The following is a 27,297-nucleotide window of genomic DNA, read 5'->3' as shown; positions in this document are numbered from 1 at the left end:
GTGTGAATAAACAATTTTCCTTTATGTGGAATGGTTCAGAGAATGTGGGCATGTGCACACAAGTGCCCTGTTCCAGAGGCTGGTGCGTGGGGGTTCTAGCAGGCTCGTCTCCTGTGCAGGGGCTCTGGGGCTGTGGCCTCACTGACTGTCTCGGCTCCTCCTCTGAGCGCTGGTCCTCTGCTGCTCGTTATGGAAAATGTTTCCTGTGTAGAAAGAGGAGATTTTGAGCCTGGCAGTGTGTGGTGTGAGGGAGATGTGGACACTGGCAGGATCAAGGGACACCAGGGGACAGGAGGAACCAAGCCCTCAGTTATGGAGGGAGGGGAGAGCCCCGCAGATGTATCCAAGGCAGGAGGACGGAGGGGGTGCTGGCTGCGTCAGGCTGCCTTTGGCTCTCCCCGCAGGGCCACCCTGTCCAGAGTAATTTCCCCTGCATTCTCCCTCAAAACCCATCGACAACTCCAAGCTTGGCAGGGCTGGGCCAGTCCTCCTCCTCCTCCCCTCACAGTGGCCGGCTGTGGATCTCATTCCTGGGATGTCAGTACCAGGAGGTTGGGGACTCCTGGTTCTTCACTGTCCAACACTGCCAGGGCTCTAGAAGTCCCCACTGTCACCTCTGGGGCTTCTGTTGCCGACAGCCGCACCTAGAGGTGCTGGTGACGGACAGGAGCTTCATCAGTGGAGAGGCCCCATCTTTTGCTGTCTGAGTTATAGGAGAATTTGTGGTTTTCCCTGCAGAACAGTCAGGTCCCAGGGAACTGGAGCCTTGACAAGGTCAATCATGAAATTGTATCGGAAGCAGCAGAGGTTGTCCTGGACAGTGGCACGGTCTGGGAAATTGGCCGTAGCTTGAACAACCGCTCACTGCCCTTTCCACACCGTGTGTACTGGCCTGGTCCCTGCTGCTGGGGGCATGTGCCGACCTTGTGGCCTGGGGTTTTGTGGTCTGACTGGGACTGACACTGGCCTGGCAAAGTTGGAAGGCGCTCCAGATGGAAGGTCGCAGGCTGCGTGGATGGGCATATACTGCAGGGTATGGGGGGAGGGTCTGGGCACGCTGGGCCGCCATGTGAATCAGGGATGCCAGGAGGACAGGAGGGCTGTCAGCCTCACCCAGGGCTGGCTCCCAGGTGTTCTAGAAAGCTCCAAGGAGAAGCCTGGGGCCAGGGGCAGAAGCCACAGGATCTGCATGGCCAACCCTTAGCAGGAGGGCAGTGGTGGAGCTGTATGAACAGGGAGTGGAGCAGGGCTGGACTGGGGGTCCTCACCCCATGAGAGGGTAGGGGGCTTCCTGACCGGGGTGTGGGGGCCCTTCCTGGGCCTGTCACAAAGGAGCAGGCTCCTGCCACCACGTGGTTGGGACCCTTGTGTGGGTGGGTGGCGGCAGTCTTGTGAGTCCTGATTATTCTTGGGAAAAGGGGGACTGGTCCCTTGCTCCGTTCAGCTGAAAAGGGAGAGCACTCCCTCACTGACAAGGGCCTTGACTCCTTGAATTGGACTTGTCCGGTCAGGTGTCCACCCATCAACGGCTGGACAGGGGCTCCTGTGGAGCTCAGGTGGGTCCACCTGGGGGCTGGGCTCACCTGCTCTCCCTGGAGCTGCCCGGTGACACACCTGTCCCTTGAGCAGGAAAAAAAATCCCCAAATAAGAAGACATTTATCTATTATTTCCAATCTACCTGAAGATCTTCCAATATTTTGAAGGATTTTGTCCAGAAAGGATAGATTTTCATACTCAGTGTTCTTTGAATTCGTCTTTTCTGTGGGGAAAACAGTAAGTACAATGATCATGCTTTGTAAATAATTAAGGCGTGATTCCACGTTTTCTTTTAACTTCAGGGAGCCGTACGCACTGAGCAAAGCACCCACGCACAGAGCAAGCGAGGTGAGGTGCTGCGGCTTCTCGGGACACAGCCTCAGGCGAGGCCATCAAAACCTTTCCTCCAACAAGCCCCAGAAAGTGTGGCTTGGTGCCCAAGCAATGAGTGGAGTCCTACATCTTTGTGCTTTCTCTGTGTTTTCTCTTTACACTCTTAGGAGACGCTAGCATAGAAGTATCCTGTCCACTGTGTCCTAAGGACTCCCCACCGCCGGTGGTGAGCAGGGCTCCCTTCTGTGGATCTGACACTCGTGGTCACTTGAGCCACAGTCCTTGGACCCGGACACAGGTTTTACAGACACTGAATTTTCCCCGCGTCTCTTCCTGTCCAGCCCTTTCTACCAGTAACTGTGCTGTGTGGTGCCCGCTGCTCAGGGAGCTCCTGTCCAGCCCTTTCTACCAGTAACTGTGCTGTGTGGTGCCCGCTGCTCAGGGAGCTCCTGTCCAGCCCTTTCTACCAGTAACTGTGCTGTGTGGCCCCCGCTGCTCAGGGAGCTCCTGTCCAGCCCTTTCTACCAGTAACTGTGCTGTGTGGTGCCCGCTGCTCAGGGAGAGATGCAGGCAGCGTGGGGTGGCATCGGTCCAGGAGCAGCTCCAAGCCCCCCCAAACCGGCCCTGGTCGCTGCAGCTGGTGGGTGGGGGCTCCCTTTGAAGCAGCCCCCAGCCTGGGAGGTGCCCTTTCCTAGTAGGGGGCACCCTGCAGAGAACCCTAATCCCCTTCCTTTATTTACTCTTCTTACTCTCAAAGTACACCAGGAGGACCCATCTCTCTTTAGTTCTCCCAAAACTCTGTGCAGGTGCAACCTGGAACCCTTAAAAATACTGTTTGGTCATCTGCATTTTGTGAACGCATGAATAATGACTACTGTTGACGGGCCTGGCCCCTCAGTCTCCTTTCTTGGAAACAAGAACCCCTTATGTATCCCTGCTGAGCACCTAGCAGGCTCAGCAGGGATTGCAGAGTAAATGTCTCTTGTTGACATTAATGTTACAGGAAATGAATGATTATTACCTGAATTTATATATGTCCCATGGGATACTTAGATTTACCAGGTCCTAAAGTCTTAAACTGAAGTTTAGGCACAGTCAGTATGTCAGGAATGATATTATGAACCACAAAGCTTTTCCTACTCCCAGAAGTCACGGATTACATGGGGAAGTTGGGTTTTCTGGCAACAAAGAAGGGAGGGTAGTTACAGATCTATTTTCCTCTTAATCCATTTTACATTAAGAGGAACGTGGATCTGCAAACATTCATTAAAGGCTGCAGGCATCCCTAAAGGCTGCTTCCAGCTTTAAAAACATTTATCTAAATTAATATTAGGTGCTCAGTTTATATATTTAATAAGGATACAAGCCCATGGAACAATTTTTAAGGTTTAGAAAAGACGTTCAGTGAAACATCAGGCTGTTTCCGGTGGTTGGCCCTCACTACCAGTTTCCTCCTGGAGGCTACAACTGTGACCCACTTTCCTGTGTATCTTTCCAGGGGTAACCTACACAGGAGAGATTGCTGCCAATTTCACACTCAAAATGAATTCGCACAGTGCTTTTTAAGAGAAGAGTCCTTAGAAAATTTTGGCAGATAATTCAGGTTAGCTATTTGTGGAAACGTATGTAATTCATCATTTAATACAAAACAGTTTATCTTAAATTTGCTTATTTGTAGAGTGTACTCTCTAGCCCTTGGGAGTCCCAGGGAAGCGTATATGATGCTAACATTTCCCCGTGCCCTATGTATGTGTGGTTTCATTCGACCGTAGGGCACCTGGTGAAGCCCGTGGGTAATACTTAGTCTTCATGTGTAGATGAGGCCCCAGTGAGGCAAAGCACCTTCCTAAGATCACTGAGGTTGTATGCGGCCGAGCTGGGAGAACCCAGAGGCCATCACCCCAGTCCTCGCTTTTCCTTCCAGAGTTGAAACACAGAGCTTTTCAGAGTTCCAGGATTCTCAATGGAGCCTGGAAAGGATGGAGTAACAAGGATGAGACTTATACTCCCAATTTAATTAAAAAACAAGAAAAAATATATGAAACAGTGATTTCCCATGTATCAGAGAATAAGCAGCAAAGGCCAGTGATCTATTGAGAGATGGAAAGCAGCTGAGTGCAGCCCTAGGATTGCTTCAGGCATTGTCTGGGGAGTTTCCAGGGCAGCATTAGGAGTGAGAACTTAGGCAGAGCCCAGTGATCTCAATATGCTGAGGGGTTTGGAGAGGTCAAAGTAGCTAGAGTTCAAAGGACAGAGTGAGAGATACACACACACAAACACACACACACAGAGAAAGAACATCTTACAGAGACCTATGGAGAAGAGCTTGTGAGTACAAGCTCCCTTGTGCCTGGGGCCTTTGGATTTTTCAAATGCATGTGATATCCCACACTTGGCTATGAAAAAATTCAGTGGTTACTTCTTACCCACTTGTATGGTGGTGACCTGTTTTTCTCCTGCTTGACCAAAAATGAGAAAGCTCATGTGTTCCAGCTCTGTTTGGGTAGCCTTGCCTCTCTTTTGAATTCTGCCTAGTTAACTACCCTGCTACTAGAATGTTCTTATGGGCTCAAGGAAAGCCTTGGTTGATGATCCCACTTTTTATTATTAGGGTGAGAGTAGCATTTTTGTTTTTTTTTTTTGAAACAGAGTCTTGCTCTTGTCACCCAGGCTGGAGTGCAGTGGCATGATCTCAGCTTACTGCAACCTCCGCCTCCTGGGTTCAAGTAATTCTCCTGCCTCAGCCTCCCAAGCAGCTGGAATTACAGGCACCCACCACTGCCTCTGGCTAGACAGTAACAGTTTTTTTTTTTTTTTTTTTTTTTTTTTTTTACAGCATTCTAAGTGGAGGTAGAGAACCTGAAACATACTTATGTCGAATGCTGTATCAGAGTGTTCAATTATCGGAAGTTCTTGAAGTCTAGTAATGCTGTTATTTTGCCTGCTGCTTATTATCCATGGCGTATTGCTTCCCATCAGTTAGTGTTTTGAATTATAAGCTCACCTTTGGCAGAGCTGTTGTCTGTGAAAATCCTGTGAAGCCCAAGTTAAGGGAATCGTTCTTTACATCAAGTGTGTATTTGCTTCCACCAAGTGCCCTCTGACCCGGGGTGTAACCACATGAGACTTCCTGTCATGCTGGTTTCACAGATGAGCTATTCCAGAATACACAGAACTTGAAGTCCCCATGTGGTGCAGGCTGACACAGACGGATTTCCATCTCCCTGTGCTGGTAGATGGTTTTTTATCTACACTATCCTTTTACTGAGGGTGTAGTCTTGTTAGCAGTCATAGCATTATTCAGGGATTTAATTTGCAACACTTTTCTTCCCTAGGCCTCATCTTCTGCAAATAAACTCTAACAGCCAAATTTCTATATTTCATAAAGGAAAATCACAGTTGAGGATTGTTCTGCAATTAGATCTGTAACTTACTGCTCTGGATTTTAATTCTCTCTTGGTTTTCTAGCCCTGAAGATTTCCTTTACTTTGCTGTCAGATCATAATAGACATTTAAAAATGTTTATTATGTTTTATCTAGAATTTGTAAAGATTTTCAACTTATATAGTTTTCAACATTGGCAAACACAAATAAGTAAATTGAATCTTCTAAGTCCTTTGATTTGATTTCCATGTGACTGAAGACTATGGCAGCTGCCTAGGCCTGTGTCTCCCAATATTTCCTCAAAAAATGACACAGAAAAACAGGAAAGAAAAATAAGATTACACAAAACTAGACATTCAGGCATAACCTAACTATAAGATACTCAAGTATCAAAATAACAGTAAGTAAAAAATAAAAAATAAAACTTTCAAAGTTATAGTGAAGAATCTTTGCTCCTGCCCTACATCCACTCCATGCAATGTTTGTTGATGAGCAATGGCAGGTTGAGATAAAACAGTGAGAAAAGTGAGTTAGAAAAAGCCTAACATTGATCTGAAAACTCTGTCAGAATAAGCAAGTCCACTGTAAGACTGAAAATACTAAATATGGGTCCTGGTAGATCAGAGAAAGGTCTACAGAGAAGGAACATAAAAAGCACATGTGAATTTTATGTATCAGTCTTCAAAATGCATAACACCTGAGAAAGAGAAAAAGACCCCCCCCCCCCCCAAAAAAAAAGAAAAAGAAAAGGAAAAAAAAGGAGTAGGCTCCCTTTAGAAATTGAAGGACAAAAGACAAAAGTAGCAAAAGGGGAACATGTATGGTCCAGTAAGATTATAAAAAACCAAAAAAATCAGAGGATACACTTATTTTTCTTGTACCAAAGCAATCAAAATATTCACTAAGAATCAGTATTTTTCTATACTGATATAACTTAAATGAAAACTGAATAAAAGGTAGAAAAGTAAGGCAGAAAAACAAGAAAATGTAATGAAATAAAGAGATAAGTAAAACATGAATGAGGAAATAATAGCAAAAGTATAATAGAGGCAAAGAAGAAATAGCATCTGTATAATTGGTGTAATTGAAGAAAACAGCAGCATTAACTATGGTATAGAACTAATATTTAAAGTTATAATTAAGATAACTTTATAGAAAAATAATAGGTGAGTCTAATTTTGAAAGGATCCATTTTGTATCTGGGAAAATTAATACCAAGATGTATCCTAGTAAAAACATTAGATTTCGAAGATAAAACAACCAAAAAAGCAAGGCAACAATGCAGCAGCATTCTCTATCAACTCAATGAAAAAACAAAGTGTAAACCAAGGATTTTATATCCATCTAAGTGTCTGTCAAACATCAATTTAAACATACAAGAGTCTAAAGATTTGTCCATAGCACATTCTTCAGTAATCTGCTACAGGATGAACTTCATCAAACCAAAAGTTACCTGAACAACCTCAATGAGAACAGTGATGGTGAAGGTGGATACACACACACACAAACACACACACAACTTATAATCATATATGTAAATGATTGAAACATAGGTGAGACTGGAAAACTAATATGCAAATGCTATATGTATTGACAAAATAGAAGTGATAAAACTAAACTATGGGAGGTGATAAGGGAGATGAAGAGGAAAATAGAAACTCATTGATGTTGATGCCTAATTGAATCAATTAGGCAATGATTAATAGTTCAAGTACACCATTAAAAACTGATAAACCAGGGGCTGGGCATGGTGGCTCACGCCTGTAATCCCAGCACTCTGAGAGGCCAAGGCAGGTGGATCCCTTGATGTCAAGAGTTCAAGACCAGCCCGGCCAACATGGTGAAACCCAGTCTCTACTAAAAACACAAAAATTAGCCAGGCATGGTGGCAGGTGCCTATAATCCCAGCTACTTGGGAGGCTGAGGCAGGGGAATCTCCTGAACCCAGGAGGTATAGGTTGCAGTGAGCCGAGATCATGCCACTGCACTGCAGCCCAGGTGACAGTGACAGTCTGTAACAACAACAACAACAACAACTGACAATCTAGAAAGTGGAGCAAGATAGCTAAATATTACCCTCCAGCGACTGACCCCTGTAGGAACATAAAATTGAACAACTATGCATGCAAGAAAGCACCTTCATAAGAACTGAAAAATCAGATGAGCGATCCGAGTACCTAGTTTTAGCATAATAACAAGAAAAGACACATTGGAGAAGGTAAGAAGGACAGGGCAGTATTGCCTACACCACCCTGCCCCAATACCAAGCAGCACAGTGCAGAGAGAGAATCTGTGTGCTTCAGGGAGGGAGGGAGTGAGTGTGGGACCTTGCATTGTAGCTCAATGCTGGCCTCACCCCAGTGGAACACAGCACCTGGCAGAATTCTGTGGTCCTTGATTCCAGGCCAGTGCCCACAGAGGGACCATTTAGACCCACCCCAGGCCAGAGGAGAATCACTGCCCTGCAGGATGAACCTGAGTCCTGCCCTGCTTCGCCACTGGCTAGCTAAAGTGGCCATAGGTCCCAAATAAATTTCAGTGCCAGCAGGGCTATAGTGACCACAGTCCTTGGGTGAACCCTGTGGTGCTGCACTGGTCTGGGAGGCAGAAGGCTTGGGATGCAACCCAATTTAACACCAGATGCAGGGGCCATAGGAGTGCCCACATCACAACTCTCTCAACTCCAGGCACCGTACCTTAGAGAGAGACTCCTTCTCGGGAGAAGGAGAGAAAAGAGTACAGGCGCCTTTGCACTGGAACCTAGCACAAACCCTGCCACAGCAAAACCACACTGGGAAGAACCCCAAAGATCCTGATTCCAGGCTATTCTGCCAGACAATATTTCTAGGCCGACCCAAGGCTGGCAGACCATAATGCCACTCTGGTATGATGGTCCTGAGTCCTGACTGGCTTCACCACTGGCTGACTAAAGTGACCTGGAGCCTCGAATAAACATCAATGGCAGTAAGGCAGTAGCAGCTGCAGGCCTTGGATGAGCTCTGGTACTGTGCTTGTCTGGGCAGCTGTGGGACTTTGGGTGAGACCCAGTATAATGCCAGCTGTGGCGGCCATGAGAGTGCCTGTATCACTCCTCTTTCAACTCCAGCCAGCTCAGTGTGGAGAGAGACTCCGTCTCTATGGGGAAATGGAGGGAAGTGAGTGAGGGACTTTGAGAGCCCAGAGAATTCTCCCTGATTTTCCCCAACTGCATCAGAGCTGGGTATCTAGAAGGTTGCAAGAGACTTGCAGTGTAACTGGACTTAGGATGCTCTGTAGTGCAAAAATGGCTGCAGTGACCACAGGCTTAAGGAACTCAACAGTCAGTCAGTATCCTTTGAATCAATGAAAGGTCCTCTGAAGGATGGGTACAAACAAAGCCCATGTGATGACTGGAATAAATATCTAACTTTTCAATGCCCAGGCACCAGTGAACATTCAGAAGCATTAAGAACATTCAGAAAAATACGACTCTGTCAAATGGATGAAACAAGGCACCATTAGCCAACCCCAGAGATATGAAGATGTGTGACTTTAAGACCGAGAATTCTACAAAAATATAGCTATTTTGAGGAAAACTTCAATAAGACACAGAAAAGGTTGGGCGTGGTGGCTCACACCTGTAATCCCAGCACTTTGGGAAGCCAAGATGGGCAGATCACTTGACGTCAGGAGTTCAAGACCAGCCTGGCCAACATGATGAAACCCCATTTCCACTAAAAATACAAAAATTATCTGGGCATGGTGGCATTTGCCTGTAATCCCATATACTTGGGAGGCTGAGGCAGGAGAACTGCTTGAATCTAGGAGGCAGAGGTTGCAGTGAGCCAAGATCATGCCATTGCACTACAGCCTGAGTGACAGAATGAGACCACATCTCAAAAAAAAAAAAAAAAAAAAAAAAAAAAAAGATGCAGAAAAGCCATTCAGAAATTTATCAGATTAATTTAACAAAAGATTGAAATAATAACAATAACAACATAATAATAAACACACAGAAATCCTGGGGCTGAAAAACATAATTAAAAACTGAAAAATTTGTCAGAGTGTCTCAATAGCAGAATTGATCTGGCAGAAGAATTGGGCTTGAAGACAGGCTGATGTAGTTTGAATGTTTGTCCCCTCCCAATCTCATGTTGAAATGTGATCCCCAGTGTTGGACGTGGGGCCTACTGGGAGGTGTTTGGGTCATGAAGGTGGATCCCTCATAAACAGCTTGGTGCCTTCCCCTCAGTAATGAGTTCTTGCTCTTTTAGTTCACACCAGAGCTGGTTGTTCAAGAGCATGGAACTCCTCCCATCACTCCTTCTTGCTCCATCTCTGATCACACAACACACTGGCTCCCCTTGCCTTCTGCCATGAGGAAAAGTCCACCAGAGGCAGATGCTGGCACCATGCTTCCTGTACAGCCTGCATAACTGTGAGCCAAATAAACCTCTTTTATTTATAAATTTGGGAAGCCAAGATGGGCAGATCACTTGATGTCAGGAGTTTGAGACCAGCCTGGCCAACATGTTGAAACCCCATTTCCACTAAAAATACAAAAATTATCCGGGCATGGTGGCATGTGCCTGTAATCCCATATACTTGGGAGGCTGAGGCAGGAGAACTGCCTCAGGATACCAGCCTCAGGTGTCCCTTTATGGCAACACAAAAGGGACTAATACTTAGGCCATTTAAAAATATACAGTCAGAGGGGAAAATAAAAAAGAACGCAGAACACTTATGAAATCAAGAAAGGGCAAATCTAAGGAGTCGTGGCCTTAAAGAAGGAGTAGAGAAAAAGATAGGAGTAGAAGGTTTATTTGAAGAAGTAATTACAGAAACCTTTTCAAACCTAGAGAAAGATAAGAATACTAAGGTACAAGAAGATCAAAGATCACCAGGAATATCCAACCCAAGTAAAACTACCCCAATTTATCAAATAATCAAGCTCTCAAATGTAAAGGACAAAGAAAGGATTATAAAAGAAGCAAGATAAAATAATCAAATAACATATAAAAAGGCTCTGATACATCTGGCAGCAGACTTCTCAGTGGAAACTTTATAGGCCGGGAGGGAGTTGGATGACATATTTAAAGTGCTAAAGGAAACAAAAAACAAAAAACAAAAAACTCTTCCAACCAAGAATGCTCTACTCAGCAAAGCTATCCTTCAAACCTAAAAAAAAAATATTTTCCCAGACAAACAAAAGCAGAGAAAATTCATACCCACCAGAACTGTCTTACAAGAAAGACTGAAAAGAAGTCTTCAATCTGAAAGAAAAGGGTGCTAATGTGCAACAAGAAATTATCCGAAGGTATGAAACTTACTGGATAAACACTATAGGCATTTCTATCAAGGCCGTGAACAAGGTAAGAATGCCCACTCACTCCACTACTATTAAACATTATCCTGGATATATCAGTCAATGCAATTAGCCAAGAGACATCAATGAGATGCATAAAAATTGGTAGAGAAGAAGAAAACCATTTCTATTTATCAGATGATAATATGGCATATCTGGAAAACCCTAAATAATCAGTGATAAAGCTAACTCAAACAAGAAAATAATTCAGTAAGATAGCAGGACAAAATTAACCTATAGAAATCAAAGCATTCATATAAAAGACCAGTTAAAGTACACAATGATAGACAAAATCTTGCTTCTAATAGCAAGATGGTAAACTGAATACTTAGGAATAAGCTTATCATGAGAGTATAACACCTATGCAAGGAAGACTTAAAAATATTCTTGAAAGATAGGAAATGACATTGAACAAATGGAAAGACATTACTTATTCTTAGATAGATCCACTCAACATTGTAGAAGTTTCAGTTATTTTCTAAATTCCTTTACAAATGTAATGCAATCCCAATAAAAATATAAACAAACGCAGGGAAAGGAAATTAGACATATTACCAAAAATATAATCAGGGAAACATGGAAAAAGAAAAGCTTAAAAGAACTAAAAGAGGGACATGTGTCCCGGAGGTTAAAATACACTCTGAATAACACACTTTGGTGCTGGCCCTTTAGTAGAGGACTGTGCTGCATGGCCCAGACAGGACAGTCACACACAGAAAAACTCCGTGTATAATATGTGTGGCTTTGCAAATCACGAGACAAAGATGGACTTTTAAAAAATGGTTCAGGAATAACTGGGTAGCCATTCGTAAAAAGATAAAATTAAGAACACCTCACACCACGCTCAGAGGTAAACTCCAAATGGATCCAAGAGCTAACGAAGCAGATGAAGTCCTATAAATACCAGAGGAAAGCAAACTCCTCTTTAGACTCAGTGTGGACAAAGACTTTCGAACTCAGAAAGTCAAAGCTAAAGGCGGCCAGAGATTGGTAATTTTGGCTACACAAAAATTGACATTTTTTTATATGAAAAATTATAAACACAGTCAAAAGTCAATTAACAAACCCCAACAATTTTCTATCTATATATCATCTATCTATCTATCTATCTATCTATCTATCTATCTATCTATCTATCTATCATCTATCATCTATCTATCTATCATCTATCATCTACCTATCTATATATCAAAGTTTGTTTTTAAAATATAAACAGCTTTGAGAAAATGGGGCTAAAAGCCAAAAACCTAAAGGAAAATGGGAAATTGTAATGAAAGCAACATTTACAAAAGTGATATAGAAATGGCCCTTAAACATATGAGATGTTTAAACTCACTCATAATGCGACAATTGCAAACAAAAGCAATACTGAAATACCCCTTCTCACCATGATGCTGGTGGAAACCTAATGGTATAATAGGCATCGTGGTGAGGCAGGAGGGAGAGAGTCACCTCACACACTCGTGCCTCCATCTCTCCCATAGAGCTCTCAGTGTGGGCAAGGCACGTTTACCTTTACTGGAAACTCTCTTCTCACTGCCAGGAGACACCTGTGGGCCACTGTCATTCTCAGAAGGATCGCCGTGGAGATTCGCATTAGCACTGGCTTCTTTAATGACAAATATGGAAAAAACGGGAAAAATGTTCTTGATTACACACTTACAAGTATTTTGGTCATTTATTTAAAAATGCTAAGTTGAAATGCTAATATCATTTTCAAGTTTTATTTGAAAATATGTTTTGGAAACTCAATATGTGAATACAGAGCCAGGCCTCATCTGACTATTAAAACTGCATATTCACTCCTCCACACGTCCTTTGACCCAACATCTTAGCAGGGTCAATGCTAAGAACTGACCCTGGAGATAATTCCCGAGAATATGAAAATACCTGTGCTGCAGGCTTGCTGCTGTGTTTGACGTGGCAAAATATTGCAAACAATGGAAAAGACCATACAAAAGATAATGGCTGCAGAACTGGGGTAGGAAGAAAGGAGGGTGGGCAGGAAAGGAGGATTTGCACGGATCCATGATTCGCACGAATGTGTTTCCTAGCTCTGTCTGTGGAGAGGGCCCGGAAGCAACGCTGTGCCATTGAACTTAACAAGCACACAGTTCTTGGCTCACGATCAGTAACGATGTTAGTGTTTTATAACCCACAGACTATAGTAAATCCCTAGGAGCCCATGTAGACAGTAATAAGCAACTGAATACATAAACAAACAGGGGAGGAGGGGCAGCTCTTTCTTAAGGTAGAATCCCAATTAATAAATGGAGAAACAATGGCATAAAGAGTAACTTGCCAGACTGACCATCAGGCAGACAAATTTGGAAGGATTCATGTTAATTTTAAATAAAATCTTGTTTAAGACCTGAAAAAATCTAGTTCAATCCTTCCCAACTCCAGAGTCTGTCTTATTGGGAGGACCGTTTGGGGTAATGGATTGGGATGCAGATTCCTGGGCTCCTACAGAAATGCTTTGGCTCCTGGCACACCATCAGATACTGGAGCTGTGACCTGGTCCTGTATGTGGGGAACAGCACAGATGTCCTACGTGTGTGTCCTGGTGATATGGTTTGGCCCTGTGTCCCCAGCCAAATCTCATGTCTAAATGTAATCCCCAGTGTCGGGAGAGGGACCTGGTGGGAGATGATTGGATCATGGGGGCAGAGTTCCTCCTTGCTGTTCTCATGATAGTGAGTCCTCACGAGGTCTGGTTGTTTCTAGGTGTGTAGCACCTCCCCCTTCACTCTCTCCTGTCTCCATGTGAAGATGTGCTTGCTTCCCCTATGCTCTTCTGCCATGATTGTAAGTTTCCTGAGGGCTCCCAGCCATGCCTCATGCACAGCCTGCAGAACCATGAACCAATTAAACCTCTTTTCTTTATAAATTACTCAGCCTCGGGTAGTTCGTTATAGCAGTGTGAGAATGGACTCATACACCTGGGTATATACATGTGCCTTTTCTGGTTTTGAATCTCCAGGGTAAAGAGGAGGTATTTTGCCCCTCTGTGGCGTCCAAGGGCCTTATCCTCTTAGCTTTTGCACACTGATTTTTTCCCAGCAGACTCATCTGTTGGAGGGAGGCTTTTCCCTACTTCTGGGGGAACCCTCTGGGGGCACTCTGGCTCTTCCTGCACCTGCCCTGGGAAGGAGAAGTAACTTAGCTGAAGCTTTGGGAGAGGGGGCCAGGTATTGTGGCAGCACCTACCTCCCTGTCTTGGCATCTGCCCGCCCATGAGACACTTCTCTGCTGTGCTTCCCTGGGCTGTGGTTTTTCCAGGGTCGGCCCCACAGCAGCGGGTGGGGAAACTGGGGGTCCCTCAGTCCCGACAGGGACTGGGAGATCTGCCCAACCGGGGGAAGCAGGCACATTCTTCCACCAAGGGTTTATCCTCCATGAAGGAGATGTTTCCGCCTGTGTCTGCCTGCCTTCTACCTCTCCCGTTACAGCTGGACTTGGGAAGGGGTAATTGCTGGGTTGCATTTACCATCACTGGAAACTTTGTCCTCAGTGCCAGAAGAGAATTGTAAATTCTCTAATAATTCATGATAATTCTCAGAACCACCAGCTTGATAATTCTCATCAATACCAGCATCTTCAATGAAGAACATGGAAAAAAATGGGGAAAAATTTGATTGATTACACAGGTATAAACATTTTTGGCCCATGCTTTATTTTAAAATGTAGGGATGGGAGGCTAATATGATTTGCAAGCTCTATTTGGACATGCGCGTTGGCAAGTGAATGTGTAAACAGAGTCAGATGTCCTCTGACTCCCTTGAACCAGCAGTGTGGACCTTGGCAGATGGCAGGTGAACCAATCCTAGGAACTGGAATTTACATCTGGATGCAAGATTTCAAGAGAGTGCTGAACTTTCCTGCTGCTGAATACATTTCATGCACTGCGTGGGGATTTCTGATTCCCAGTTCTCTCCTTGGCAACTGTGGATTTAGTACTCTGTCTTGGTTCTAAATGTGCTGTTTTATTTACTTGCATATGTCTTTGCCATGTGAAGCTGCACTTGGGGAAGGCACATTCTTTGTGTTTGTTCATGACTCACTGTGTGGCCTTGGGCAAGTCATTTGCTAGACCTTGGTTTTACCTTCTGTCAAATGGGGTAATGACAACTGCCCTGCTCTCTCAGAAGCCTTAGGTGAGCGTGAAGTGAGAGCGTGGGCGTGTGTGGGAGGAACTGGAAACTGCTGGTTAGTGCACGGTTCTCATGTTCCTGTGCCCTGCGTTCCTGCAGTGGCTCCCAAGGGCGAGAACGTGCCTGAACCTGCACTCCAGAGATCCCAGAGTAAAGGGAATCATCCCTGTCAGTCTAGGGTTGACTTCCTCTGTCTCGGGAAGCTGTAGAAATGGTTTTAGACACCATATTGTTCACATCTCCATGTGCCCTTGCCCCGGAAATAGCTGGTCTTAATGTTCAAATAGTAGGTCATGTACTCAATAGCACAGAGCTCCAGGAATCAGTGCGATTAGTGGGTTAGAAAGGGGTGTGCTCGCGGTTTTCCTTACGTATTGTTGACAATGTTGTTGCTGTGCTTGGCATTTCAGTCCATGATGTTTTATTCAGATCCAAAATCTCCTGGACTAGAATTTCATCTTGGGAGAAGCACACGAGAGCACGTTAGAGCTGGCCCTGCAGGGCTGGCCCTTGTGCTCCTGTCCCCTAAGGCCATCTGTGCACACAGTGAATGGGAAACAGGAACTCCGGGACCCCAGGGGATGTGGGACTTGACTTTGGAAAGAACCTTCTCTGGCTGGGCAGGCCGCTGCCTCCTCAATAACTTCAGAAAAACTGAGACCACGGGGACGTTTTGGACCCTGAACATTGCCCCCCAAAGGTACAAGGCTGGACGCTTGGCCCACATGTGGTCCTAAGTCTCCTTCCTGCCCTGGGTCCCTCTGTCCCATCCCTGAGGCTCTCCCGAAGCTGCCCTCCGCGTGTGAGCGAACGTCGCTCCTGATCTCTGAGTCAACGCGGCCTCATTTTCTTCTTTTACGTCCCTATGAGTCCTCCTGGGGAGCTTTTACCATGAGAGCCCTGAGCTTTGTGTGTGACAGACCCAGAAAGAACACACGGGCTCTGCTCCCACCAGAATGTGATCTCGGACAAGCGTCCTCACGGCTCTGACCTTCGGTTTTCTGTCTGTAAAACAGGGGTTTGTATTTGCCTGTGGGCTTTTCTGAGGGTCCAGTAAAGCAGTGTATGCAGAAGGCGCTCAGCATGAAGCCTGGGCCATGGTCAGGTGTTGCAGCAACTGACAGTCACCGCTGTCTCTGCAGCACAGTCGCCAGGCCAGGCTGCAGTGCTGGGCTGGGCAGTGGGTCCTGGTTTGCCGGGCCCTCCAGGTTTAGCACAGAAAGTTCCTTAACGAGGAGCTCCTCAGTCCTAGGCAAAGTGGGCATCTGGTCACCCCAGGACCAGCTCATGCGGAATTCGAGGGTAAAGGGCAAGAGGCTGAAAATGCCACTGGAAATGAAGATGCTACCAACACACCCGAGAAAAATGCTTCGTCCTGGGCTCTCGGTGTCTCGCCCAGCAGCCGCACTCTCCCTCTGCCTCGCTCACAGCGCTGGGTTTTGGCAATGTGTGCCCCCAGTGAGGCCCCTGCAGCGGGGTGGGCTATAGCCCTGTAAGGTCGGCAAGAGTCTACCAGCTCTGTGAGGACTTTGCTCCTCCTGATAAAAGGGGAACCAATGTCCAGGCCTGCACCCCCACCTCCTGCCCTGGGAGTGGATGAGGTGTCTGGCACTGTGGACACCATCCTTGATCATGAGGCATGAGCTAGAGGAGAGGCCAGGACAACCTCAGGGACATGCCCTCATGTTGTGGAACTGCCAGACCAGAGGCGGTGCCACCTCCCTCTTAGCTTTGGGTGCCCCAAGATCCCAGCCAAGTGACTGGGTGCTACCACTCAGGCTCTGTCCGCTGGGGCCAGTGATTGGACAGAAGCACCGATCTTAGGAACTCCAGTTCCTAAATAGTCATGGTGTCCAGTGAGATAGGGGTCTTGGAGAAGAGTGGATACGCATTTGAATGGCAAGCATTTACTGGGCACTCATCTGAACCAGACACTGCCCAGCCAGCCATGTCCAGGAGGCAGCATTCTACAGCCGTGACCAGGCACAGCAGGTCAGCAGCATCCACCAAGGGCAGATGGACCCCCAGGGCAGATGGGTTCTCAGGGCAAATGGGGGTAGGCAGAGGATGGGACTCAGCTGACCAGCCCAAGTAGTGGGCCTTCCTGGGGCACTGTCTGAACTTCTGGGCTGACCTTGGCTTCAGTTACCCCATGTTGACCAGGAGGGTCTCCATCTCTTAACCTCGTGATCTGCCTGCTTTGGGCTCATCTATGTCTTTTTAATGTGGCCACTAGACAATGAAAACAATAACTACGGCTTGTGCTGTGTTTCTATTGGATGGCCCTGGCCCAGGCCAGCGGTTGTCAGCCAGCTGTATTTTAGCATAACCTGGAGAGCTCTAGAGAAGCACAGAGGCACCAGGCCCAGCCAAACCAGCACGGTCTGCATCCCCGCGGTGAGGCCAGGAGGTCCGTGGTTTCCACCATCTTCCCAGGGGGCTGGCAGGGCTGAGGCGGTGGAGGAGGGCACGGCTCAGCCACGGGGCCTCTCAGGTGCAAGGAATCAGCGGCATCAGGTTGAATGTGGCGCTGGTGCCGGAGGGCTGGGCCCGGCTTGCCGCTGGGCGTTTCTAACAAGCTCCCAGGTGATGCAGAGGCTGCGGGTCCTCGGACCTCACTTTGAGAAGCAAGGCTCCCAGGCACTTTTTAGGTGTAATGGTCTAAAATTCTGTCTGCCTTACTTTCTTGAGAGTTTGACTCTTAGATGTCAGCACTAAATCTATGGGCCACGGGAATGGGATTCTAGCCTCAAACCAATCAGTTCCCTCCACTGTCTGCAACTTGTACCAGGTTATCTGGGAAACAGCCACAGACAACCATCCAGCCCCCTTCACATACAGGCCAGAGGCTGATAGGAGGGACTTCCTTACCTAATAATTCAGGCACATCCTCATGTTTTGAACTGAATGGTATTTCAGTAGTTGAACCTAGGAGGAAATAAAAGCCCTATAGTTTAACAATGTTCATTGAATTTGCATTTTTTTCTCTTTAAATGGATATGGTTTTGTGGGTGCCCACCAGCCCCCGCTAGAGGAAGGAGTCCTGCCCAAGTTCCAGGCTCTTCTGTGGGCGATGAGAGATGGCCCCAGGAAAGTTCTCTGGGACTTGGGTTTCATGTCTGGAAAATGTGGAGAAACAGCCACCTCCGGGGTGGCTGTGAGGATGGAGGACAATTGCCCAGGAGCTCTGAGCTGAGCCTGCCCTCCTGGTCCCTGGAATAAGCCCTTGAGAGGTCAAGACAACATCTGGGTCCCAAGGATGACTGGGCTCACCCAGCGGCTTTGAGGTGAGCAGAGTAAGACAGCACATCTCCTTTTGTGAAAGCACCACTTTGACCTCCTTCGTGAAAGGCTCCTGCAATGCGTGCACCTGGAAGCTTGGACACATGTTCTGGGGAAATGGGAAAACAGTGTGTAATGCTGTGGTTCTGTCATGAAGCCCTGGCTTCGTGGCTCTGTTTTAGGGGGGCAGGACTCAGAGAGACGGGCCACTCCTCTTTCTCCTCCTTCAAAAACAAAGTAATTTCAGGGTGGTCCCATTTGCAGGTAAGAGGTGGAGTCATGTGGGTGAAATTCTGAGGTCTGGAATGTGGGTTGTCCACAGCCCCATGGCCTCCTGACCTGTGGCCTCGGCTGCCTGACTGACGGGAGCTGAGTGACCTTGACAGTGGGTGGTGGTTCTGAGCACTGCTTTCTCCTTGGCAGCTCCCACCCAATAGTTCCCAGCTTCTGCCATTCACGGTTTTTCTTTATTGGAGGTGTGGCGTCTCAGCATCCTGCAATGTTGCTTTGGCTCAAGGTCAAGGTCAGCCTCTTCCTGCAGCCCTGAGGTTGGGCTCAGCAGGGTCACACACCTTCCCCTTCTGAGTGCACAGAGCTTTCCAGTGGTGTCTTCTAGGATGTGAAGTTCCAACACTAAACCAATGACAAAGCTGATTTCCAAATGGCTTTAATGACAGACAATCTGCATACCAATCGACTCGTCTGCGCACATGCAGGCTCAGAACAATGCGGGAAAATATGCAAAAAGGTCTGAGATGTGATGACAATTGCTTCCCAGTATGCTGACCTTCGGTAAACGAAACAAACAAAGTACAGTTCTCTTTGGATGAGACATTAATGATCATTAAGAATGGGTACAGCTGCATCGTGCAAGTGCTTTGTTAAAAATATTCTTTTCATTTTGTGTCTGTCCCATAATTATAATGGAAGTATTGTGCAAGTCAGCCAGTAAGCATGTGCAGTAAAATATTTGTGTTTTATAACATCCGTGCGGTTTTTAAAGTGCATTGTCAAGTGGAGTGGCTTTGCCATAGTCTTCCTGTGTCACCTCTGACTTCAGTCTCACGGTTTTAAGGTGCTGCACGCCATGTAGTCGTGAGAACCTCCTGCTCGTTCTTGATATTTACATCACGCACACGCTGGCCTCCGTGGAAGGGTTCCCTGTGGAGTTCTGAGATTTCACTCTGGTTAATTTGGGGAAAACAGCACCGCACCCTTCTCCATCACTAGGACCACACTGACCGCTCTCCTCTCTCCCTCAAGGTCCAATGTCTCAAGAAAGCCACATAACATGGTCAACTCAATTTCTGAGGCAAACGCCTAAAGTGCCCACTGAGTCATTAAGGCCCACGGAGACCAAGGAAGCCCAGTGTTCCCCATGAGACAGTGATTTAGAAATGATCCCTTATTTGGTCTTCAAGCTGGGGAAGACCTTGGTCACCTGTTTCAACTGTCTGGATGAGGAAATCAGATCTTAGGATGTGAGGACTAAACTCTGACCTTTTTCCCCTCTTACCCATTCCTTACACAATTGTGACCAGAATGCTTTCCTAAGGAGTAAGAAGAAGCCAGCTCTGGAAAACAAGAAACAAAGGACCCATTCCTTTGTCTTCTTGAGCCAATCATCCAAGTCTGTGACTGGACTCTTCTCCCTTTTGTGGTTTAAACAGTGCAGTGCCCCCAGCACTCCTTCCTGATGAGAGACCACCGACCATGGAGTGGCTCTGGCCAGTCCATGTAGGACACGCAGTGAAGGTTTCCGGTCCTCTGCTTCACCTTTGGATGTCAGAGGCTGATATGGTTTGGATTTATGTCCCCACTCAAATCTGAGGTTGAACTGTAATTCCCAGTGTTGGAGGAGGAGCCTGGTGGGAGCTGACTGAATCACGGGGGCTGACGTCCCCCTTGCTGTTCTCATGATAGTGACTGAGTTCTCCTGAGATCTGGTTGTTTACAAGTGTGTAGCATCTCCCCACTCTATCTCTTCTTCCTGCTGGCCATGAAGATGCACCTGCTTCCCCTTTGCCTTCTGCCATGGTTGTAAGTTTCCAGAGGCCTCCCCAGAAGCAGAAGCCTGTACAGTTCACAGAACAGTGAACTAATTAAACTTCTTTTCTTCATAAATTACCCAGTCTCAGGTATGTCTTTATAGCAGTGCAAGAACTGACTAACAGAGAGGGCCAAAAACGCTGCTCTCGGGTCATGCTAACACTACCATGCGACCACTGCCATTTTTTGAACATGTAACCCATGAAAAGGCATGGAGCTCAATTGCACATGGGCATGGCTCTTCCGTTTATTGAAACACCTTCTAAAACCCTCCTGACCCTCCCCACTGTGGTGCTGGCTCTGCTCCTCTCCTTTTTGCCATGACTTTGCAAGGACCATACAGAGTGGCCATGGCCCAGATCTCCCCAGACTGGCTCCCAGAGTTCTCCCCTCTCCGTAGTCTCTGCCCCCGAGTTCTCCTCACACCATCCCATCTCCCTTAGCCCCCTTGCACCTTGCATGTGTCCCCCTGGGCCTCCACTCCTGCCCCCACCCCCATTACACCTTTCTCTTCCCACTCAGCCCCTTGACTCCCAACAGTCCCTGGAGCTTTATGGACCCAGACATCTCCAGATCAACTACCTGATCTGAGGCTGAGAAGGAAAAAGACCAACTGGAAGCAGATGTGACATTTTACCTACTCAGTGAAGGCTTTGACAACTCCAGATGGCTGCCCCAGTCACAGCCTCTGTAAGATTAAATAATATCAGCGGAAAAGAAAGGCTTGAGACTCCCCTTCACAAAGGGTGGTTAAGAAAGAAAAATCTTTAGCCCTTATTGAGTGGGTAACCTCAACATATCCCGTTTTTGTCAGAAACATAATTCAAATAAAAATATAGAGTGGAAATAAACCAGTGAGTTTTGTGTTACTGTGTTTCCGGACTCATGGCTAAAATTTAAGAACGAAGCCGTGCAATCACTGTTTTCCTGTGTCTGTCTGTATGTGTACGTACCTATGTTACATATATGTGATATTTTTCTACCTCTGGATGGTACTGCCAAAGTAATTATAAAATTCCTTGAAGGAGTTCTATTCAAAATGGTTTAGAGAAAAAAGATGTGCTTGATTAAATATTCCTAGGACTCCCAGAAACAGAAGAACTAACCCAAATGTTTTTCAAGTTTACTTTACTAGGATGGTTGAGATATTAAGCTAGTTTGAGATTGTTTGTTAAATAAAGACAGTATGTCTTTGGAATTTTCAGCTATAGCTATAATGAGGACATAATTTTATTCTGCTTGGGTTACTAGCCAAATAAACTTAAAAATAGTTAACAGGGAAATAACTGGAGATGATGGTAGCTTTATTTGGTGTCGTAGTGAAACCACCTTTGTAAAATTATGACTGAGACAGTGAAAGAGATTTAACAGGCACCATCTTGCTTTTAACCTCCAAGCTGTCCTTGTTTATTCCTGGGCATAGGCTGAACTAACTATGGGAGAAGGTTTATAGTTTATAGTATAAATAAAGACGGTAACAGCCCTTTCCCAAAGCAAACCTCCTTCTTGCTTGGGGACTAGATTGCCTTTGTAAGACTAACATTAGCCATAAGATTAGAAATTACAGTTTAGGAGTCATGCAGCTGGAGGCTACAAGATTCTGACCCTCCCTAAACTGCTCCTAAGATCAGTGCTTGAGAGATTTTGCAGACCCTGCACTTGATGGCTCCACACAGATGGATAAAGTGGCTCATCTGATCTTGTGGCACCCGCCCAGGAACTGACTCAGTACAAGAAGACAGCTTTGACTCCTTATGATTTCATCCCTGACCAGTCAGCACTCCTGGCTCACTGGCTTCCCCCCACCCACCAAGTTGTTCTTAAAAACTCTGTTTCCCGAATGCTCGGGGAGACTGATTTGAGTGATAATGAAACTCTGGTCTCCCGCACAGCCGGCTCTGCGTGGATTACTCTTTCTCTATTGCAATTCCCCTGTCTTGATGAATTGGCTCTGCCTGGGCAGGGGGCAGGTAAACCCCTTGGGAAGTTACACAATAGTGTGTCTGCCTTTTTTGGAGAGGGGACAGGGTCTCATTCTGTCAACCAGGCTGGAGTGCAGGGGCGTGATCATCGCTCACTGCAGCCTCGACCTCCTGGGCTCAGGTGATCCTCCCATCTGAGCCTCCCAAGTAGCCAGAACTAAAGGCACGTGCCACCATGCCCTGCTAATTTCTGCATTTTTTTTTTTTGGTAGAGATGGGGTTTCACCATGTTTCCCAGGCTGGTTTTAAATTCCTGGACTCAAGTGATCCACCAGCCTTAACCTCTCAAAGTGCTGGGATTAGAGGTGTGAGCCACTGCACCCAGCCTGTGTTTGCCTTAGAAAAACAGTTTCTAAACATCTTTTTGGTGACTCATAACCCTGGCATTATGATCAGTTAAGTAAAACAAGAGTTTCATGAATAATTTTTTAAAAAGATAACCTATTGAAACACTCACTACTAAGCACAAGTTTATATACTTTTGACTTTTTATTTTATATGGTACAGAGAGACTAAATGTATTTGAGTGTGTTAACAAAAGTTGTTTTTGCTGCCTTGAAAAATTATGCTGTAGATAAATATATCTCTAAAAATTGTAAGATGGTATAGTTGTACAATTTGCTACTTTGTTACAGAATGCTATATGTGACAGACAATTCCCCACTGTCTACTCCTAGTTTTCTCTGTTGAACATTGAAATCAACATAATCAACATGTGTAATTAAAACTACTAGAAATAATGAGGGTGAAGAACAACTTCCTGTGCAAAGTACAAAGGAAAGTAGAATCTGTTTTTGATAAGAAAGCGTATGTGATATGAAGAATGTGTTTTTGTTGAAGAAAAAGGTGAGTAATTTTGTCCTAAAGTGGTTTAAAGGTAGTTTTTTCAGGAAGAGAAAAAAAAGGACAAAGTGCGTAAATGAGTATGGAAAGATGTGACGAGTCTCTGAGAAAAAAGAGAGCGAGAAACATCTTATGTGGTCAAGTTACACTAAGAGTAAATGAATTTTATGATAAGATGTTATAGATGAGCTTTAGCATCGACAGCGGAGGGATGCAGTACTGGAGTTTGATTTTCTTTCTCTGCTAAAAGGCCAAAGTTTTCTTGAATTATTGGTCTTTTTTTTTTTTTGAGAGTTTGCTCTTGTTGGCTCGGCTGGAGTGCAGTGATGCAATCTTTGGCTCACTGCAACCTCCACTTCCTGGGTCCGAGTGATTCTCCTGCCTCAGCCTCCCAAGTCGCTGGGATTAGAGGCATGCACCACCACGTGTGGCTAATTCTGTAGAGATGAGGTTTCACCATGTTGGTCAGACTGGTCTTGAAATACTGACCTCAGATTATCCGCCAATGTTGGCCTCCCAAAGTGCTGGGGTTACAGGCGTGAGCCACGGCACCTGTTCTGTTCTTAGTAAGAGATTTTAAGAGGCACTTTTTTCTTACCTGCTGAGTAGTCTTAAAAGGAAACAAAGATTCTGTGTCTTATCAAATATTTCCTGGGTTTCATGTTATCTTTATCATGTTTTTGATTACTTAAGAAAACTGAGTCTCCTCAATATTAAAAGAGTTAAATTGTTTTAAAAACCATGCCACTTCCTATATTTTCTTTAAAAATTCTTTATTGTCATTTAACTTAAATGGATAAGTACAATTTCATAGTAACTTATGATCCTATTTAACCAAATATTCAAATCTTTTGTAATTTTTGACAACTTCATCCAGGTCAAATTCTACATGAAGAATTTTGGCCTCAAACTAATTTTGAGGTTTCCCAGAGGGCCACTAGAAAATCTCACAGGATTTGTTCTTTCACTGGCGAAAAGAGAGACGTTAAACTAATTTGCTTTATTTGATACATAAATTCATAAAAAGCATTGTCAAATAAGAAGGGTTGTTTAACCTTCTTTATATTACATTTATATGTGTATATGTTATAAGTGTTTCAGAAATTGTATAAAATTCCTAGAAATTTTCACTGTCCTTACTGTCCATGATATGTCCTGGTATAGAGTTATGAGCCATAATTTCCATTATTGTCTTGTAATGTTGTATGTCACAGAAACAACCAAATTTCCTTGTCAATTGCAGCATAATGAACTCTCATCAGATTTTTAACCATGGCCATTTTATGCATTTTATGTCTTTTGTCCTTCAAGACAATTATTGTTTTACGCTGATGCTTTTTTGAAAGCTTTTGCAATCAGCTACAATCCAAAAATTCTTTGTTTTCAAGGCGATTTTTAGGTAAGACTCTGCCAAGTGCTCTGAAGTAAGGTTTCTGATGCCTCTAAGATTGCGCCATTAGACCGGACTTTTCCAGAACTGAGGGAGAAATGGACGGATTTGGAAACCTGCTAACCCAAGATCAAGTAGAACAAGAATTAATTATGTGGGACTTAATGTGGGGACAGTTATATTTTTATGAATTTCCTTTGAAATGTTTCTGGTGTTTTAATGTTTTGTTTTCCAGATTTAAAGAACTCTCTGCTTGTGGTTTCTCTTAGGCTATGTATAACTGACAACAATTTGGTCATTGCACTTTCATAAACAAAAACGAAGCATTTATATTTTTTGTCCCACTCTAGAATTTGGATATTATGATTTTCAGGACCATATAATTGTTTGCATAAGTTTAATATAAATTGATTCTCCTTTAAGCAGGACATGATTGGAAACATCGGCCATATTACCAAGGCTTTGACTGGAATGTCATATTTGAGATTGATACATAGGATCAAATGTGACCGGACAGTTTTTAAAAACTGAGGTTGATTTGATGGAGTTGGAGAAACTGACCCGCTACCTGGCTCACAGGGTCCCCATCCCACAGGTGAGTGAAGAAGATCTTTTTCTGGCAGATCCAATAATTTTGGGAGCCTCGAGACCTTTGGAAGAGAGAAATTCACCCAAGTCTTTAGGTACCACACGTGAAGTCTGATGGTGAGTTTTTGGCCGGGCTTCCTAGCCTCAAAAAGCGTTTAAAAAATCTAATCTGAGATTCCTTGCACAAAGCTCCAGCGAAGAAAACTCAATTTGTGTGGTCCATTACCATTCTTGCTGCACTCACGTAAATAACCAGACCAACTCTTGTAAGATGTGATATAGTTTTGAGATAAGAATAGCATTACTTTGGTTACCTGGATCAAAAAAAGGGGGTGACTATAGAGCCATAGTTTATGTTTTAATGAAAAATGGTAGCACACTCTTGTGAGTTATAAGCCCGTGTATTCTACTTTTTTTAACCTTTTGATGAACTCCAGCTTACTTTCTACTTTGTTATCTACCTGTAAACTGGACTGGATTCTTCTAGAATCCTTCAATGTCCCCAGGCTAACATTTCCAGTCTTTCTTCTGCCCTCCTGACTGGGTGTTACTGAGAACTAAAGTCTGACAATGCAGGCCTTCCGTGGAACCATCTGGAAAGGCTGAAGCTGGACACATCCACGCTCTGCCCCCAGCATAACCATGACTGTGGCTCTGATGGTCATGATGCCACCAAGGACACGCCCCCTGCAAACTAGGAAATCCATCCTTGCCCCATCGGTTGAAGATACCTTGAGCTCAACATCCAGAAATCTTCTCAACAGACTGCCCTTTGGATTTGGGAACTGCGTTTCCAACTATCAATCTTTGTTTTTCTTCTCTTTTTCATAGACATTCCCCTCATTAAATTCCTGACTACTTGTACCATCCAGCAATTATCCTCCACTAGATGAAAAATGGACTTATCTTGTTCAAAGGGAAAAGGAATGTCTCTCCTTTCTGGAACAAGAGGAGGGAATGAGAAAGCCTTGCTCCTTGACTTGCCTCATGCCAGACTCCGCTGAGTCTTCTCTTCGACTTGGCTTTGACCCTAGCTTCTGTCTTTGTCTGCTTTTCCCCATGTTTAGTAGGAATCCTGTGAAGTCCTTTAGTGGAAATCCCCTAGTCTGGGCCTGCTCACCCTTGATATCTGATCAAATTCCTCACCCTCCATCTTTGATTATTTTATCATCTTGGCTTCCTTTCAGGCCTGGCCTCCTGTTTGGCCAAACAAAATATGCACAATAATTGAACCTGAAGGTGACTACATGGAGGTTCATGATATTCTTCCAAGTTAGAAATTTTCCATGATAAAATGTTAATATAAGTAACATATGCAACTCTCTCATGGACGTCTAGATTTTAAAAGGTCTTCAAAGATAGCAGACCTTTGTGTCCTGTTGTAAGGAGAATTAATTTTTATTTAACTTATGCAAATAATTAGATGGTCCTGAAAATCATCATATCCAAATTCTAGAGTAATCAGGTGGGACAAAAATTATAAATGCTTCATTTTTGTTTATGAAAGTCCTCCTGGCCTTTGCTAAATCAGTTTAGCAAAGAATTCTCCTACCTCTTAGCAATGTTCATCCACTGACCCACCCTGACCCTTGGCTACAATTCTCCACTTTCCCTGTATTTGGAGTTGAGCCCACTCCCTGCTCACACCACGGTAGTAGCCCCCTTTGAATAAAGTCTGCCTGCCCATCTTTAACAAGCATCACAAATATTTTTTAACTGGTGTGAGCTGCAAGAAAGGCTTTTGGTAATTGTGCTAGTGTGATTATGACATGGTGGATAATGCTTTCATCTCTTAACAAGAAAATGTTTTACATGAGGTGGTAAGACATCTGGGACATTGCTAAAATACTCCCCAAACAAGAAAAGTGTGTGCATGTGGAGTGGGGTGTGTGTGTGTGTGTGTGTGTGTAGAAAAAAACAAAATATGCACAATAATTGAACCTGAGGGTGATTACATGAAGGTTCATGATATTCTTCCCAGTTAGAAATTTTCCGTAATAAAAAGTTAAAATAAGTAACATATGCAACTTTCCTATGGGCATCTAGATTTTAAAAGGTCTTCAAAGATAGAAAGACTTTTCAGCTACATTCATTCCCCAAGGAATAAATGGTAAATTCATGTAGGTTGGGAATAAGTGGAACCCATGGGAGAAGAGGCTGCCGCCCACCTGGTTCAGTTCTCTTTCTGCTGAGCCATCCCTGCACGGCCCTACCTGGAGTCGCAATTCTCGGCCGGAGCTCGGTTTCTTGCCAGCAGCACAGCAGGAGGACAAAGCAGAGGGTCCCTTCTCCCTGGTTCACTGCCATGCTCCCTCCAGCTGAAGGCGAAGGACGTCCTGAAGGTTGGCAGTTTCCCACCCTTGGTCTCCAGGACACTGTGGAATGTCAGGACCTGTGACATCATGACTAGG

At 45.0% G+C, this 27,297-nt stretch overlaps 1 protein-coding gene across 1 annotated transcript; it reads right to left on the bottom strand.

Moving 5' to 3' along the window:
- Positions 1-27,224, bottom strand: SPACA7 (sperm acrosome associated 7). The gene is made up of 7 exons (XM_007960934.3): positions 27,100-27,224; positions 17,624-17,680; positions 15,124-15,210; positions 14,089-14,196; positions 12,112-12,207; positions 1,680-1,760; positions 1-203 (listed from the first exon to the last, which is right to left on the bottom strand). Exons 1-7 carry the CDS (start codon positions 27,191-27,193, stop codon positions 139-141), a joined length of 588 nt encoding a protein of 195 aa, XP_007959125.2. The 5' UTR covers positions 27,194-27,224; the 3' UTR covers positions 1-138.
- Positions 27,225-27,297: the final 73 nt, after the last annotated feature.

The sequence above is a fragment of the Chlorocebus sabaeus genome, chromosome 3 (genome assembly GCF_047675955.1).
Source record: "Chlorocebus sabaeus isolate Y175 chromosome 3, mChlSab1.0.hap1, whole genome shotgun sequence".
Classification (NCBI taxonomy): Eukaryota; Metazoa; Chordata; class Mammalia; order Primates; family Cercopithecidae; genus Chlorocebus; species Chlorocebus sabaeus.
Note: the sequence above shows the minus strand (reverse complement) of the source record. Positions and strands in the feature narration are given on the sequence as shown.